Raw genomic sequence first — 17048 nt, 5'->3', positions numbered from 1 at the left:
GAAATTAATAGTTGCCTCATTATTTTCCTTAATTTTAAAAATGTTACCAGTTATCAATATATCCCTATATTCTGTGACAGAGCTATAAAATACCTCTTGAAACAGTCAGGTCTATGCTCTTGGTTCTACCACTGTTTTCTTGGCAACATCCCTTCTGGGCCTGCAGCTCAGCTCCTGTGTCGGTGTGTGAGTGGGAGTTCAGTCAGGAACAGAGGACTGGGGTGTGTGTGTGTGTGTGTGTAGGGTCATGGCAGTGTATAACAAGCAGTTTTTTACAGGAATTTTACCTTACACAGAAAGAGTTGCTGAAATAGATCTTTATAGCTGTTTTTACTTCTGATGCTGGAACTTGAAGTCCCCAGGCCCAGCCGCTGCCCCACGACAGCGAAGTGAGCCAGCAGGCAGTGACAACCTGTGTGATCTATGAGAGCTCTTGCCTCAATTTGAGTGTGACAAACAAAATGGCTGCTACTTCACTTCTGCCTTCCAGCTCTTGTATGATAATATTTCATGTCCTGCCTACAAAAAACGTGAGGAAGGGAACCGTGGGAAATGTAGCTTAAGCTAGGCCCAGGTTACATTACAGAGCTACCTTAGGTGGCCATGAGAATGTTCCTCAGAGCTATGACTGGGAGGAGTAATTGACTGAAGGCCTCAACTGCTCGTTGAGATCTATCATCAGTTAGTGCCAAGACCATGCCTTCCAAAGGCTTGCTCCAGCCCATGGGTGCACCCATCAGGGGTGCTAAACAACTCGTTCCTGGAGACTCTGGACTCCTGGGCTCCGGGAGTCCCTGGGAGCTGTGCCGGGCTTTCTCTAGAGCTGCCCTGCCGGGACACGGTCCACCCCACCTTCCGTCTCCCTGTCTCTTCCTCTGGGCTTGGGCCTGCTTCACTGTCTGAGAGCTCTTCCAGCCTTCCCTGGCTCCCGTCCATTTTCTCCCAAAGACATTTCCCTTAATAAATATCTGGTGCATCTTTTCATGTCGTGGTGTCTGCTTCTCAGAGGACCTGGCCTAACAGCTGTCTTCTTAAAATATCCCTTCACCATCATGCTGGGAATTTCCTTCACCTTCTCTTTCGGTAGGTTTCCTTGTTTCCCGGGTTTACTTCCCTTTTTTGGTGGACTGCATCCTCCACGTGGGAGGTAAAATTCTTGAAGCCTTGAATGACAGAAAATTTTATTTTAATCTCACCCCCGAGGGATGATTTGGCTAGGTATGGAATTCTAGTTTGGAAGTAATTTTTCATGAATTTTAAGCACATTCTCCATTGCCTCATAGTTTTCAGTGAAAATGTTGAGGAACACTTCTGATTTTTCATGCTTTTGCATGTGACTTATTTTTATCTGTAGAAGCTTTTATAATTATCCTCCTTATTGTTGATGTTTAGAAATCTTCAGTGTTATACCATGCATGAGTGTGCGTGTGCGGCTTCCTGCGTTGTTCTGGGTGCTCAGTGGATCCCATCAGTGAGGAGACACCTGTCTTTGGTTCTGGGAGGTGCTCTTTTATGGTTTCCTTCTCTGTTTCCTCTTTCTGACTTCACATTTGTTAGCTGTCACACCTCCTTCATTGAACCACTGCATTTCTAACTTCCTCTCTCTTGTTTTCTTATTTTTCCAACCAGTTCATTTAATTTCAGTTAATTATTATTATTATTATTTTTGCCTAAACATACATGACAGGTGACCCCTTTTTTTTTTTTTTGTATTTATCTGAAGTTGGAAACAGGGAGGTAGTCAGACTCCTGCATGTGCCCGACCGAGATCCACCTGGCATGCCCACCAGGGGGCAATGCTCTGCCCATCTGGGGCGTTGCTCTGTCGCAACCAGAGCCATTCTAGCGCCTGAGGCAGAGGCCATGGAGCCATCCTCAGCGCCCGGGCCAACTTTGCTCCAATGGAGCCTTGACTGCGGGAGGGGAAGAGAGAGACAGAGAGGAAGGAGAGGGGGAGGGGTAGAGAAGCAGATAGGCGCTTCTTCTGTGTGCCCTGGCCGGGAATCGAACCTGGGATTCCTGCACACTAGGTCGACGCTCTACCACTGAGCCAACCAGCCAGGGCCCAGGTGACCCCATTTTAAATGGAATACAGTTCATATCTCTTTGCCATCTCTTGAGCTTTGGAATATTTTCAGAATCCGTTTCCTTCCTAGTATACATTTATTTTTGCATTATTGCAGATGATATGACTGCAAATAGGTGAAAGAACATTCAAAGTAAGGCTGAGGAAGCAGGCAGGGTGAGCCTTAGCTCTGGGTCTCTGCTGGCCCCTGGCTGGCATCTTCCAAAGCTGCCTCTGAAGAAAGAGATGTAAAATTCTGAATCCTCAGTATGTACAATATCTACTTGAGGTACCTGAAGTCATGAGTCTGGATACAATAATACAGGACAATTTTAAGTATCCTATTAACTCAACAAGAATAAGTCTTTATTGATCTTTAAATTTATCTTTACTGAGTTATCAGTTTCTTGTCATTTATAACATTCTCTTACTATCTTTAGTAAACCATGTTATATATTTTTGTATATGAAACTGTGTTTAAAAAAATTCAGATTGGGCCTGGCCTGTTGTGGCACAGTGGATAGAGCACTGATGGGAACGCTGAGATCACAGGTTCAAAACCCCAGGCTTGCCCGCTCAAGGCACATACACAAGCAGCCAATGGACAGCTAGAGTAAAGCAACTACTTCGTGTCCCCTGTGTCCCTCTTCTCTCTGTAAAATCAATAAGTAAAGTCTTTAAAAATATTCAGATTGCGCCTGACCAGGCAGTGGCGCAGTGGATAGAGTGTTGGGCTGGGATACGGAGGACCCAGGTTCGAGACCCCAAGGTCGCTGGCTCAAGCAAGGGGTTACTCGGTCTGCTGTAGCCCCTGGTCAAGGCACATAAGAGAAAGCAGCCAATGAACAACGAAGGTGTCAAATGAAAAACTAATGATTGATACTTCTCATCTCTCTCCGTTTCTGTCTGTCCCTATCTATCCCTCTCTGACTCTCGCTCTGTCTCTGTAAAAAGTAAATAAATTAATAAATTAATTAATTCAGATTGGAATGGGATACAGATAACCAGCAGGTGAAAAAGTAGGGGGATAAAATTTTTCAAGTAAGTAGATACATGGAGAAAGAAGCCAAAAGGGGGAGAAGGCAGAAAGAAAATCAAGGAGGAGTACAGAAAAAATTATAGCTTAATGGTGATGCAATTTTCATTTATTGAGGTCCAAACTAGAAATGAGAGAAAGAGAGCAAAAAAAAAAGCTATTTTGGAAAAATTTTGCCTTTCATTAATTTTCTATAAATAACTTTTTGCTTAAAATATTTTAATCTTTTTATCAAACATTTATAAAAAATTAAATTTATATATACTCATGTATTTGAATTTTTTTAATCTGTGAAAAAAGTTTAAATATGGCAGTATCAGAATAATAACTTTTTAGAGATCACTGAGAATTTTAAACTGGGCACAATAGGAATGAAGTAGACGCATGAATTGGTGTTTATTACTTCCAGGCAATGTAGTTCCTGGTGAAGCCATTTGAGAGACATTAACAGCTATTTATACTTTGTAATGTACTTTAAAAAATTTATTATTAAGAGAGAGGCGGGGAGGCAGGTAGGCAAAGAGACTAACTCACACATGTGCCCTGACTTGGATCCACCTGGCAAGTCCCCTACAGGGCGATGCTGTGCCCATCTGGGGCTGCTGCTCCATTGGTTGGCTTGGGACGCAGAGGACCCAGGTTCGAAACCCTGATGTTGCTAGCTTGAGCTTGGGGTCACTGGCTTGAGCATGGGATCATAGACATGACCCCATGGTCTCTGGCTTGAACCCAAAGGTTGCTGGCTTGAAGTCCAAGATTACAGGCTTGAGCAACAGGTCACTTGCTCTGCTCAAGGCACATATGAGAAAGCAATCAGTGAACAACCAAGGTGCTGCAATGAAGAATTGAATTGATGCTTCTCTCTCCTTCCTGTCTGTCCCTGTCTGTGTCTCTCTTTAAAAAAATTAAAAAATTAAAAATCTAGATTTTTAGATTTAGATGATCTCCTAGACTAAATAAATCTTTTTTTAAAAATTAAAATTAATGCAGTGACATTGATAAATCAGGGTACATATGTTGAGAGAAAACATCTCCACATTATTTTGACATTTGATTGTGCTGTATACCCCTCACCCAAAGTCAAATTATCTTCTGTCACCTTCTATCTGGTTTTCTTTGTGCCCCTCCCCTCCCCCACCACCTCTCTCCTTCCTCGCCCCCACCACCCCTCACATTCTTGTTCATGTCTCTCAGTCTCATTTTTATGTCCCATCTGTATATGGATTTATATAGTTCTTGGTTTTTTTCTGATTTACTTATTTCACTCCGTATAATGTTATCAAGGTCCATCCATGTTATTGTAAATGATCCGATGTCATCATTTCTTATGGCTGAGTAGTATTCCATAGTATATATGTACCAAAGCTTTTTAATCCACTCGTCCTCTGACGGACACTTGGGCTGTTTCCAGATCTTCACTATTGTGAACAATGCTGCCACAAACATGGGGGTGCATTTCTCCTTTTGAAGCCGTTCTATGGTGTTCTTGGGGTATATTCCTAAAAGTGGGATAGCTGGGTCAAAAGGCAGTTCGATTTTCAGTTTTTTGAGGAATCTCCATACTGTTTTCCACAGTGGCTGCACCAGTCTGCATTCCCACCAGCAGTGCAGGAGGGTTCCCTTTTCTCCACATCCTCGCCAGCACTTATTCTGTGTTGTTTTGTTGATGAGCACCATTCTGGCTGGTGTGAGGTGATATCTCATTGTGGTTTTAATTTGCATTTCTCTAATGATTAGTGATGTTGAGCATTTTTTCAAATGCTTATTGGCCATCTGTATGTCCTCTTTGGAGAAGTGTCTATTCATTTCTTTTTCCCATATTTTGATTGGATTGTTTGTCTTCCTGGTGTTGAGATTTACAAGTTCTTTATAAATTTTGGTTAATAACCCCTTATTAGACGTATTGTCAAATATGTTCTCCCATTGTGTAGTTTGTCTTTTTATTCTGTTCTTATTGTCTTTAGCTGTGCAGAAGCTTTTTAGTTTGATATAGTCCCATTTGTTTATCCTGTCTTTTATTTCACTTCCCCGTGGAGATAAATCAGCAAATATATTGCTCCGAGAGATGTCGGAGAGCTTACTGCCTATATTTTCGTCTAGGATGCTTATGATTTCATGACGTACATTTAACTCTTTTATCCATTTTGAGTTTATTTTTGTGAGTGGTGTAAGCTGGTGATCTAGTTTCATTTTTTTGCAGATAGCTGTCCAATTTTCTTAACACCATTTGTTAAAGAGGCTGTCTTTACTCCATTGTATTTCCTTACCTCCTTTGTCAAATATCAGTTGTCCATAGAACTGTGGGTTTATTTCTGGGTTCTCTGTTCTGTTCCATTGATCTATATGCCTGTTCTTATGCCAGTATCAGGCTGTTTTGAGTACAATGGCCTTGTAGTATAACTTGATATCAGGAAGTGTGATACCTCTCACTTTATTCTTCTTTTTTAAGATTGCTGAGGCTATTCGTGTTCTTTTTTGGTTTCATATAAATTTTTGGAATATGTGATCTATATCTTTGAAGTATGTCATTGGTATTTTAATTGGTATTGCGTTGAATTTATAGATTGCTTTGGGTAATATAGACATTTTAATGATGTTTATTCTTCCTAACCATAAGCACGGTATATGCTTCCACTTGTTTGTATCTTCCTTGATTTCTTTTATCAATGCTTTGTAATTTTCCGAGTACAAGTCTTTAGTCTCCTTGGTTAAGTTTACTCCTAGGTACTTTATTTTTTTGGTTGTAATTGTGAAGGGGATTGATTCCTTAATTTCTCTTTCTGACTGTTCATTGTTGGCGTATAAAAATGCCTCTGTTCTGAGTATAGATTTTATATCCTGCCACTTTGCTGAATTCATTTATCAGGTCCAGTATAGTTTTTTGACTGAGACTTTAGGGTTTTCTATATACAATATCATATCATCTGCAAATAATGATAGTTTTACTTCTTCTTTTCCAACTTGAATGCCTTTTATTTCTTCTTCTTGTCTGATTGCTGTGGCTAGGACTTCCAGGACTATGTTAAATAAGAGTGGTGAAAGGGGGCACCCCTGCCTTGTTCCTGATCTTAAGGGGATTGCTTTTAATTTTTGCCCATTGAGTATGATGTTGGCTGTGGGTTTCTTATAGATGGCTTTTATCATGTTGAGGTATGTTCCCTGTATTCCCACTTTGCTGAGAGTTTTGACCATAAATGGGTGCTGGATTTTATCAAATGCTTTTTCTGCATCTATTGAAATTATCATATGGTTTTTCTCCTTCTTTTTGTTTATGTGATGAATCACATTGATTGATTTACGAATATTGTACCAGCCTTGCCTCCCCAAAATAAATCCCACTTGATCATGGTGTATGATTTTTTCCATATATCGTTGGATCCGGTTTGCTAATATTTTGTTGAGGATTTTAGCATCTATATTCATCAGAGATATTGGCCTATAATTTTCTTTCTTTGTGTTGTCTTTGCCTGGTTTTAGAATCAGAATTATGCTCGCCTCATAAAAGGAGCTTGGAAGTCTTCCTTCCTCTTGAATTTTTTGAAACAGTTTGAAAAGGATAGGAGTTAGTTCTTCTTTGAATATTTGGTAGAATTCAGTTGTGAAGCCATCAGGCCCCGGACTTTTCTTTGTTGGGAGTTTTTTGATAACTGTTTCGATCTCATTTGGTGTAATCGGTCTGTTTAGGTTTTCTGATTCTTCCAGATTGATTTTTGGAAGATTGTATGTTTCAAGGAATTTGTCCATTTCATCTAGGTTGTCTAGTTTTTTGGCATACAGTTCTTCATAGTATTTTCTTACAATATTTTGTATTTCTGTTGTGTCAGTTGTTATTTCTCCACTCTCATTTCTAATTTTATTTATTTGAGTCCTCTATCTTTTTCTTGGTGATTCTAGTTAAAGGTTCATCAATCTTGTTTACCTTTTCAAAGAACCAGCCCCTGGTTTCATTGATCCTCTGTATTGTTTCTTTAGCCTCTATGTCATTTATTTCTGCTCTGATCTTTATTATTTCCTTCCTTCTACTACATTTGGGCTTTACTGGCTGTTCTTTTTCTAGTTCTTTTAGATGCAGGGTTAGGTTGTTTATTTGAGCTTTTTTTTTATTTTATTTTTTCTTTATTTTTTTATTTATTCATTTTAGACAGGAGAGGGTTAGACAGGAGAGGGAGAGACAGAGAGAGAGGAGAGACAGAGAGAGAGAAGGGGGGAGGAGCTGGAAGCATCAACTCCCATATGTGCCTTGACCAGGCAAGCCCAGGGTTTCGAACCGGCAACCTCAGCATTTCTAGGTCGATGCTTTATCCACTGCACCACCACAGGTCAGGCCTATTTGAGCTTTTTCTAGCTTTTTAAAGTGTGCCTGTAGTGCTATGAACTTCCCTCTCAAGACTGCTTTTGCTGTATCCCATAAATTTTGAGTTGTTGTATGCTCATTGTCATTCGTTTCTAAGAATTTTTTTATTTCTTCTTTGATCTCATTCTTAATCCATTTGTTATTTAACAACCTGCTATTTAGTTTCCATGTGTTTGAGAAGTTTTGAGCTTTTCTGTTGTGGTTCATTTCTAGTTTCATGCCGCTGTTATCGGAGAAAGTGCTTGATATGATTTCAGTCTTCTTAAATTTGTTGAGAGCACTTTTGTGCCCTAACATGTGGTCTATCCTAGAGAATGTACTATGAGCACTTGAAAAGAATGTATATTCTGCTGCTTTAGGGTGAAAGGTTCTGAACATATCTATTAAATCGAGTTGATCTAGTGTGTCCAATAAGTCTGCTGTTTCTTTGTTAATTTTCTTTCTTGAGGATCTATCTAGTGATGTTAGTGGGGTATTGAAATCCCCTACTATTATAGTATTGCTGTTGATTTTGCCCTTTAAATCCATGAAAGCCTGCTTTATATATTTAGGTGCTTCTATATTAGGTGCATAGATATTTATAATAGTTATATCTTCCTGTTGGATTACTCCCTTTATCATTATGTAGTGGCCTTCTTTATCTCTTACTATATCCTTTGTTTTAAAGTCCAATTTGTCTGATATAAGTATTGCTACCCCAGCTTTTTTTTCATTTCCATTTGCATGAAATGTTTTTTTCCATCCTTTTACCTTCCATCTATGTGTATCTTTTGTTCTAAGGTGTGTCTCTTGTAGACAGCATATGTACGGGTCCTGTTTTCTTATCCACGCAGCTACCCTATGTCTTTTGATTGGATCATTTAATCCATTTACATTTATGGTTATTATTGATATGTAGTTGTTTATTGCCATTTTATTCTTTAAAGCTGTATTCCTTTTTTGCTATATTCTTTTCCCACTTTGATCTGTTTACAACAGGCCCCTTAACATTTCCTGAAGCATTGGTTTGGTTGTAATGAATTCCTTGAGTTGTTTTTTGTCTGGGAAGCTTTTTATTTCTCCTTAGATTTTAAATGATAGCCTTGCTGGATAGAGTAGTCTTGGTTGTAGGTTCTTGTTCTGCATTACTTTAAATATTTCTTGCCATTCCCTTCTGGCCTCAAGTGTTTTTGTTGAGAAGTCGGATGTCATCCTTATGGGTGCTCCTTTGTAGGTGATAGCTTTTTTTTCTCTTGCAGTTTTTAATATTTCTCTTTATCGCTTAGCTTTGGTATTTTAATTATGATGTGTCTTGGTGTAGGTTTCTTTGGGTTTCTCTTTAATGGAGTCCTCTGTGCTTCTTGAACTTGTGAGAGTTTCTCCTGCATTAATTTAGGAAAGTTTTCAGCTATGATATGATTGAACAAAGTCTCTATCCCTTATTCTTTTTCTTCTTCTTCAGGAACCCCTATGATGCAGATGTTATTTCTCTTCATGTTGTCACAGAGCTCTCTAAGAGTTTCCTCAGACTTTTTGAGTCTCTTTTCTTTTTTCTTCTCTGCTTTCATGCCTTCATTCCAGTTGTCCTCCAACTCGCTGATTCGATCCTCGGCTCTGTCTGTCCTGTTTTTAACTCCTTCCATTGTGGTCTTTATTCCTTATATTGTATTTGTCATCTCCGACTGATTCATTTTTATACTTGCTATTTCTTTATTTAGGTGTTCATAATGACCATCCATTGTTGTTCTAAGATCCCTAAGCATCCTTATAATCATTATTTTGAACTCCGCATCTGGAAGTTTGATTATTTCCATATCACTCAGTTCATCTCCTGAAGGTTTCATTTGGATTGCACTTTTTTGTCTTCTCATTGTCTGTGTTTTGTTTGTAGAGTTGTTTGAGTCTAGGGTTGGTGCTGTCTGCCTCCGGTTTTCAGTTGTGTTATTTCTAGGTCTTCTTGGGTTGGAATCAGCTATTATTTGTAATCCACTTTAGGATTTGGGCATCTTTGAAGTCTTGATTTGTTTGTTTTCTTAACAGTTGATAGTCTTGTTTACTGATCTCAGCAGGGGGCTTCCTTGAAACTGTATCCACGAATGCGGTGGGTGTAACCTGAGACTCTGAAGGCCTCTTCCACCAACTAATCTCTCTGGGGGCAGGGTGTTTTCTCATCTTCAGTAGGGGGAGGTATATCTCTGATCTCCATGGAGACCTGAGTTACTGCCCCTCCTCCCCACTTCTTGTTTTCAGCTGTGTCTTGTTGCGCTGATTAGAGCTGGAGAGATGTCTGGAGATCTCTGATCTGGAAGTAATTCAGTACTCTTTTGTGGGGATCAGTCCCTCCCCCATCTATGGCCGCCTCCAGCACGAATGAGTCAGCTTTTTTTAGATCTTCTCCTGCATTCCTTAGCCTCTCACAGTCTGTCCCTCTCTCTTTCCTTTCCACTTGGGAGATAAGCTGGTCTTTTCAACACACCTCGCTCCCTGGTCACCAGGCAAGTGGCTGTGAGCAGTATTTTCTGCTCTTTTCCCTGGGGTGAGATCCCCTCTGGCCTCTCAGCCTCACCCCCACCCTCTGTTCCAGTAAGCAGGGGAGATTCAGGCGCTCCCTACCAGGTTTGTTGTGGCTTCTTCTTTGCTCCTCAGTTTTTGAGATCTGTTCTTGTAGTCCAGAGTTGGTTTTTCATGCTGATTTTTCCTAAGTCAATTTGTATTCCAGTTTGGTGGTGAGAGCGGGGTGTCTGTGCGTCCGCCTACTCCGCTGCCATCTTCAGGTCCCATAAATCTTTTTTTTTTTGATGCTTGTTTAGTTACTGACATTCTTTTGTTAACATTATAATTTATACTGAATCTGATTATTATATGAATTTGGATTTATTAGGCATATTTTTTGAAATAAAATATGTCGGAAGCATGTTAGATTTATTTCCTACATGTATCAGCATGGCCTTCCATTGTATATATACATTTATATATGTCTAATTCCAATACTAAGACTGCCTAATAAGATGGTATATAGAATGTGCTTAGCAACTGTAAGTATAGACCATGGTAAAAATGTCCAGTAACTAGGAATGTTTAGTTTCATATTGTCATTCTGTCAATGAACAAGAGGCTAATTTTAAGTCATCTTTATTTTCTATTTAAAAATATTTTTTGTAATTTTTCAAATACAGGTGAGATATACTATTATATTAGTTTTATGTGTACAATATAGAGGTTAGACATTTGTATAACTTACAACCTGATCATCCTGATATGCCAAGTACCCATTTGACACCATCCACAGATATATTTTAGAATATAGAATATATTCATTATAATAAATTATATATATATGTATTGGGTGAAAACCTAATCTGACTTTTCTTTTCCTGGCAGCAACTTGAATTGGTGGAACCAAGTGGCTGGATTCACGTTCCCTTAACTGATAATCATAAGAAGCCAACTCGCACATTCATGATACAGATTGCTGTTCTAGCCAATCACCAAAATGGAAGAGACACCCACATGAGACAAATTAAAATATATACACCAGTGGAAGAGAGCTCCATTGGGAAATTTCCTAGATGTACAACCATTGATTTCATGATGTATCGTTCAATAAGGTGACCTGGAAACAGAACAGAAGTCATTAACTATGTCTTTGTTTTCTCTAGGCAGTAAACGTTATACCTGGTATCTTTATTGAAAAAGCATCAGTTATAGTTATTTTACAATTTCTGTATTATAATCGTTATAGCTTTAAAAATTTTGGATTATACCATTTTTATTTTTTAACATATAATAAAGCTCACATATTTTGCATTATTAAAAATGGATTTAAAGCCAATCATAAAACTTTTCTTATACCAAGAGAAAACCAGTTGAACTGAACATTTTAAGATACAAATAACTTTTTACTAACCAGGTGGTTATTTCATATAGTGATCATGCATTAGAGTCATGATTTACTGCATGTTTGAGAACAAGCCTATGTTTTATCAATAAATATTATCTTTAATAAGCCAAAATTACTCTCTTTTTTCTAGCCAGAGGAAGCTTATTCTGTAAATACTGGACCTTTTTATAAAGTGTCAAAATAAGTTCAGCATTAGGTATTCAGTGTGAACCATTCTTATTTGGGGAATATAGCTAACTGTGTCGTCATCTTTTCTGTGAAATACTCTGACCGTAGAGTTGTGTTTTCTGTATTCTGATACCAAATCAGAGATCGCCAGGGTAAGCTGCTATTGATCCTAATTCTAGTGTTGCTTTGGAAGAATTAGTCTCAAATTTGTGTCTGACACTGAAGCATTCCTGAGGGATAAATTGTCTCATGACAAATTTTGAATGTATATTATTTTTCATATATAAAAAGATATGGAAGGAACTTAAATGTATTTTATTTCCATGCATAGGTTAGAAGGAAGAGGAGATTTGATTATGCATACCACTCTCCCCCCATTTCTGTTACTTTTGGGGAGGGTGTTCTTCTAACCACAGAGCTTCCCCAGATTGGCTCCTGCTTGGGAAGATTCCTTGGTGGTTCTGGCATTACTGGAGAGACTGAAATCTTAAGTAGTCAAGTTTGAAAAATAATTCCGTGTTTGCTTTCTTCTGGCAGAGAGTACTAATTTACATGGCTACTATAAAGGTTTTACTTTTTCACTCAGCTGAATCTCTGTTGTCCCTTCTATGAGTTTCACAGGGTTTTGTTGTGTGCATTCTGTTATCTTTGAAAAAAACATGGTAGGTGATCTATAGAGTCACCAAACAGTCTGTAACCAAAACTCATTTGAAGTTGGCAGCTAGTCCCAGTATCACTGTGGGGTGCGGAAAAGCAGGAGAGAAGGATGAAAGAAAAACACAGGAATAGGAATGAAAACAAAGGAGAGAATTAAGGAAATTAGAGTAGCAGTATACAATAGGCTTTATTTAGATGTTTTGCTTTATTTAGTCTGATAAGAAAAAATTCATGTAAACGACAGGGTCTCTTTGTTTAAGAGACAGATAAATCTAATAAAAAACACAGAAGGATTTATTAGTAATAATGTTACTACTTGCTAACCGCTTTAGAAAAATCTGCTTCCAAGAAAAAAAATAAGGAAAACTAATTATCCTTTACAGGATCCAGTCTGTTGTCTCCTACTACTATTTTACAAAGGGACTCCTAAACTTAGGAGGAATTAAGAAGAATGTTGAGAAAATGAGGATATTTTCTACTTCTACTTACTTTTCATGTTTTTCATATGCCAGCTGCTGACCACCTTACTAGGCATGAAAAAACTTGGTACCTGAGGATTACAGAGATAATGCTTGCCCTTATTTTTTTTCTCTTATTTTTTTTTCTTTTCTATTATTTTTTTTTACAGGGACAGAGAGAGAGTCAGAGAGAGGGATAGACAGGGACAGACAGACAGGAATTTAGAGAGATGAGAAGCATCAATCATGAGTTTTTCGTTGCAAGACCTTAGTTGTTCATTGATTGCTTTCTCATATGTGCCTTGACCGCGGGTCTTCAGCAGACCGAGTAACCCCTTGCTCGAGCCAGCGACCTTGGGTCCAAGCTGGTGAGCTTTTGCTCAAACCAGGTGAACCCGCGCTCAAGCTGGCGACCTCGGGGTCTCGAACCTGGGCCCTCTGCATCCCAGTCCGACACTCTATCCACTGCGCCACCTCCTGGTCAGGCAATGCTTGCCCTTATTATTAGTATTAAAGTACAGATAGGCCATGTATTGTAATAACAAAATATAATTATCTAAGGCAGTTCCATTTCTCTTTTAAAAGTGAACAATAGCTCTCTGACAAAGGATTTGTATCTAGAGTAAAGAACTCTTACAACTCAGCGGTAAGACAGTCCAACTAAAAGTGACCAAAAGATTTGAACAGTCACTTCACTAAGGAAGACATACAACTTGTAAATAAGTATATGAATAGATGCAGAACTTCATTGGACATTAGTGAAATGCAGATTAAAACCAAATTGGGATACCGGTTCACAGGTACTAAAAGGGCTACAATTAAAAAGTCAATTGCAAGGGTTAGCAAGCTATGGAAGAACTGGACCTCACACTGCTAGTGAGGATGTAATTAATGTATAGCCTCTTTGAAAATAGGTTGGTAATTTCTTAAAAGGTTAAACATACACCTAATTATATGACCCAGCCATTCCATTCTTAGGCATTACCCAAGAAAAATAAGGCATATGTTTATACAAAGACTTTTACATGAATGTTCATAGCAGCATTATTTGTAATATCCCAAAAATAAAAACAGCCTAAATATTGATTAACAGGAGAATGTAAACATTGTGGTATACCATATAGTAGAATACTACTGAGCAATAAAAATGAACAATTAATACATGCAACAACGTGAATATTTCTAAAATTTTCTAAAATTTATTTATTGATTTTTAGAGAGAAAGAAGAAGAAAGAGAAAGAGAGAAACATCAATTTGTTGTTCCACTTATTTATGCATTCGTTGGTTGATTCTGTGTGCCCTGACTAGGGATTGAACCTGCAACCTTGGCATATTGGAATGATGTTCTAACCAACTGAACTATACCCTGTCAGGGCAATTTATTTATTAATAAATAGGATTTGAGAATCAAAAACTAAGATTAAAAGGCATTTTAATAGTTAATAACAACAGCAAATTCACCAATTCATTTGTAACAAGTATACATTTTTTAGTATTAAACTGTGCAGTTAAAAGGCTTTAATTTTTAAATTTCACATGTAATCTAAGTATAAAACACTTTTAAAATCAGTTTTATTAGCTGAGGCAGTAAAGTCACAAGAAACTGTATAAAACTGGAATTTTAAAACAGCAGTTTATTGAACACTAATAAATACACAACTTTTGAATTAGATGTAATCAGGAAACCAAGATAAGTCTGATGTGGACCTTGCTTTCCACTTACTTACAGCCAGCCTGCTAGGGGATATAATAGTCCTCTAAACCAGCAGTTCTCAGCCTTTTTACACTTGGGGACTGATGAAAATAGAATTATTTCCGGGCTGCTAAGGCAGAAATCGCCCTGAGCATGAGCAAATTGGACTAAGATCATTGGGTCTGTAATCTTCATACAACATCCGGCGGTTCACTGTTTCGCAGACCGGCAGGAAATTTCTGGCCAACCAGTCCGTGAACTGGCAGTTGAAAAACACTGTAACAACCAAATCAGAAATGAGTGTGGTAACATCTCTAATTGATGAATGAGAGGGGAAGAGAGTTGACTTCTTGTTCAGGAAATTAGAGGTGAAGCGAAATAAGATATTGTGGAGGAGGTAGAATTTTGGAAATACTCTTTGTAATATCAGCTAGTTATTCACTTTTAAAGCCTGTTTTTGAATCCAGACTGTCATTGTGTGTGTATAAGTAACAAGAACTAATTTAAAACCCATGATCTGTGTGTTTGAAATGAAGTGAGTTTTTTGCACATTTACTTTTGTTTGGAAGATGACTCTTGTTTGGAAGGTTCCAACAATTAAAACAGACATATCTTGAAAAATAATTTAGACACAATGCTTCCTGTTCTTTTAGCCATTATGACTACTAATTTAATACAGATGAATATACTTATAGTATAAATTTAATGAGTATAAAATTTTATGAGTCAAATACAAGTATTTAATGTTATTAGTGTTTTAGAAAATTGTTACTCCTCTAAACTTCTTAATAAAATGTCAGCTTATGTATTGTTTTTTATTGAATTCTTGGTTATTTAGTTTATTTCATCAATTACCTTTAAAATGATAAAATTTGCAAAATGTGTTGCATTAAAATATTAGGGAAAATAATGCTTTGTGGTTGTGATTATGTGTGGGCACTTTTGCTTTTTGCATTTTTTATGCCAAGATTTCTTCTGCCCATGTCGTTTCGGCATTCCCCACTTCTGCTATGACTCCCTCCAGCAGTAATTTTCAGCCACTGTGCCGGAAGAATTTCTAACACATGCAATACCTGACTATTCAGTCAGGGGCACTGACCTCTTCTCCCTTAGATTGTCAAATAAAAAAATGACAACAGTCAACACAACAATAGCCCTCTGGTGTGAATAAATCAAAATTAGACCTTTTTTTTTTTTGTCAGATCAGCAAAAGATACAGTATATTTTTTGGTGTGTCACAGAATTTTAGTTAGTTTATGTGTGCCATGAGATGAAAAAGGTTGAAAATCACTGTTCTAGATTTTGGTGTTTGGAAATTCTGTGCCTCTTGGTCCGCTATTTAGTCATGACTGTTTTTGTGCAAGGAGAGGAAGATGATGAAGAAGAAATTCTTAGGGATTAGTTTATTAATTGTCCATGGTAACAATTTATTAATATTACCAGGACAAATCTAAAGGCTAATTAGACTTCCCTCAACTATAAATCTAAGAAAATGTCCATAATTAGTGGCAATTTTATATGAAAAGTTAAAATTATTTTTTACTAGTAAAGTACTATCTATGTTTCAATTTTATCTGAAAGTACTTTTTTGTAATATGAAAAATTACAGTTTTGTTTTTTTGTTTTTGACAGAATCAGAGAGCAGAACAGATAGGGACAGACAGACAGGAAGGTAGGGAGATGAGAAGTATCAATTCTTCGTTAAGGCATCTTAGTTGTTCATTGATTGCTTGTTCATTGACTGCTTTCTCATGTGTCTTGACTGGGGGGCTACAGCAGAGTGAGTGACCCCTTGCTCAAGCCAGCAACCTTGGGCTCAAGCCAGTGGCCTTGGGCTTCAAGCCAGTGACCATGGGGTCATGTCTATTATCCCATGCTCAAGCCAGTGGCCCTGCACTCAAGCTTGTAAGCCTGCGCTCAAGCCAGAAATCTTGGGGTTTAGAACCTGGGTCCTCCGCATCCCAGACCGACACTCCATTTACTGCACCACCACCTGGTCAAGCAAAGTTACAGTTTTCTTATTCCACCACCTTTATCTGCTGTCCTTTCTGGTTAGTGGAAACAAGTTGCTATTGCGAACATAAGCAAAATTACAAGTGAACCAATTTTAGGAGAGTTCTACCTACTTACAAAACCTGTTCCTCAGTGAATTTTTTGTTTCAGAAAATGGTATTTCACACTATGTATTATTGCAGCTCTAGAGCGTTTACCCTTGGAGCCATTTTAATTACTGCGTTTGCAACTGGCAGCTTTGCAGTGGGTCCGTTCAGTGATCACCGTAAGATGTTCTTCCACGAGGCGTTTGCTTTTCCCATGTTGAGAGCAAATTACAATTCTCCCCCTGTGGTCCTGGAAGGAACTCCCTGCACTGTTTTTATAGACTTTATTCTGAGACCAGCTCTCCTCTTTACCCTGGCATTCATCTGTAGCTGGACATCCAGATTTTAACAGATCATTTCCTGTCGTTACACAGCAGTATCAAAATACTGATCATTTACCAAGAAGCAAAGTGTCCAAAGGACTGAAGCAGAGAGTTCATCCAGCTGTTTGTTTTCAACTGTTAAAATTTATAAGAATCACATGTTAGGTGGATATGAAGACAAGTGAACTTGAGGATTGTCTCAATATAAGGAGATTGAATGATAATGATCTATTAAACTATTGTTAAAACATAGGTGTTTACCAAAGACCAAGCAAAGGAGTTTACTATTTATTTTAAAATAGTGCTTATTTTTT

General features: G+C 38.0%; 1 protein-coding gene across 2 annotated transcripts in view; it reads left to right on the top strand.

Moving 5' to 3' along the window:
- The window catches only part of ANAPC10 (anaphase promoting complex subunit 10), a 72621-nt gene extending 57540 nt beyond the window's left edge, over window positions 1-15081 (top strand). For both annotated transcript variants that reach the window (XM_066385889.1, XM_066385898.1), the window contains exon 5: window positions 10816-15081. In XM_066385889.1, coding sequence (XP_066241986.1) covers window positions 10816-11046 — 231 coding nt within the window. In that variant the 3' untranslated portion in view covers window positions 11047-15081. The remainder of the gene's footprint in view (window positions 1-10815) is intronic.
- The last annotated feature ends 1967 nt before the right edge of the window (window positions 15082-17048 follow it).

This window comes from Saccopteryx leptura, chromosome 1, assembly GCF_036850995.1.
Source record: "Saccopteryx leptura isolate mSacLep1 chromosome 1, mSacLep1_pri_phased_curated, whole genome shotgun sequence".
Taxonomy (NCBI): domain Eukaryota; kingdom Metazoa; phylum Chordata; class Mammalia; order Chiroptera; family Emballonuridae; genus Saccopteryx; species Saccopteryx leptura.
This window is presented reverse-complemented; position numbering and strand designations above follow the sequence as displayed.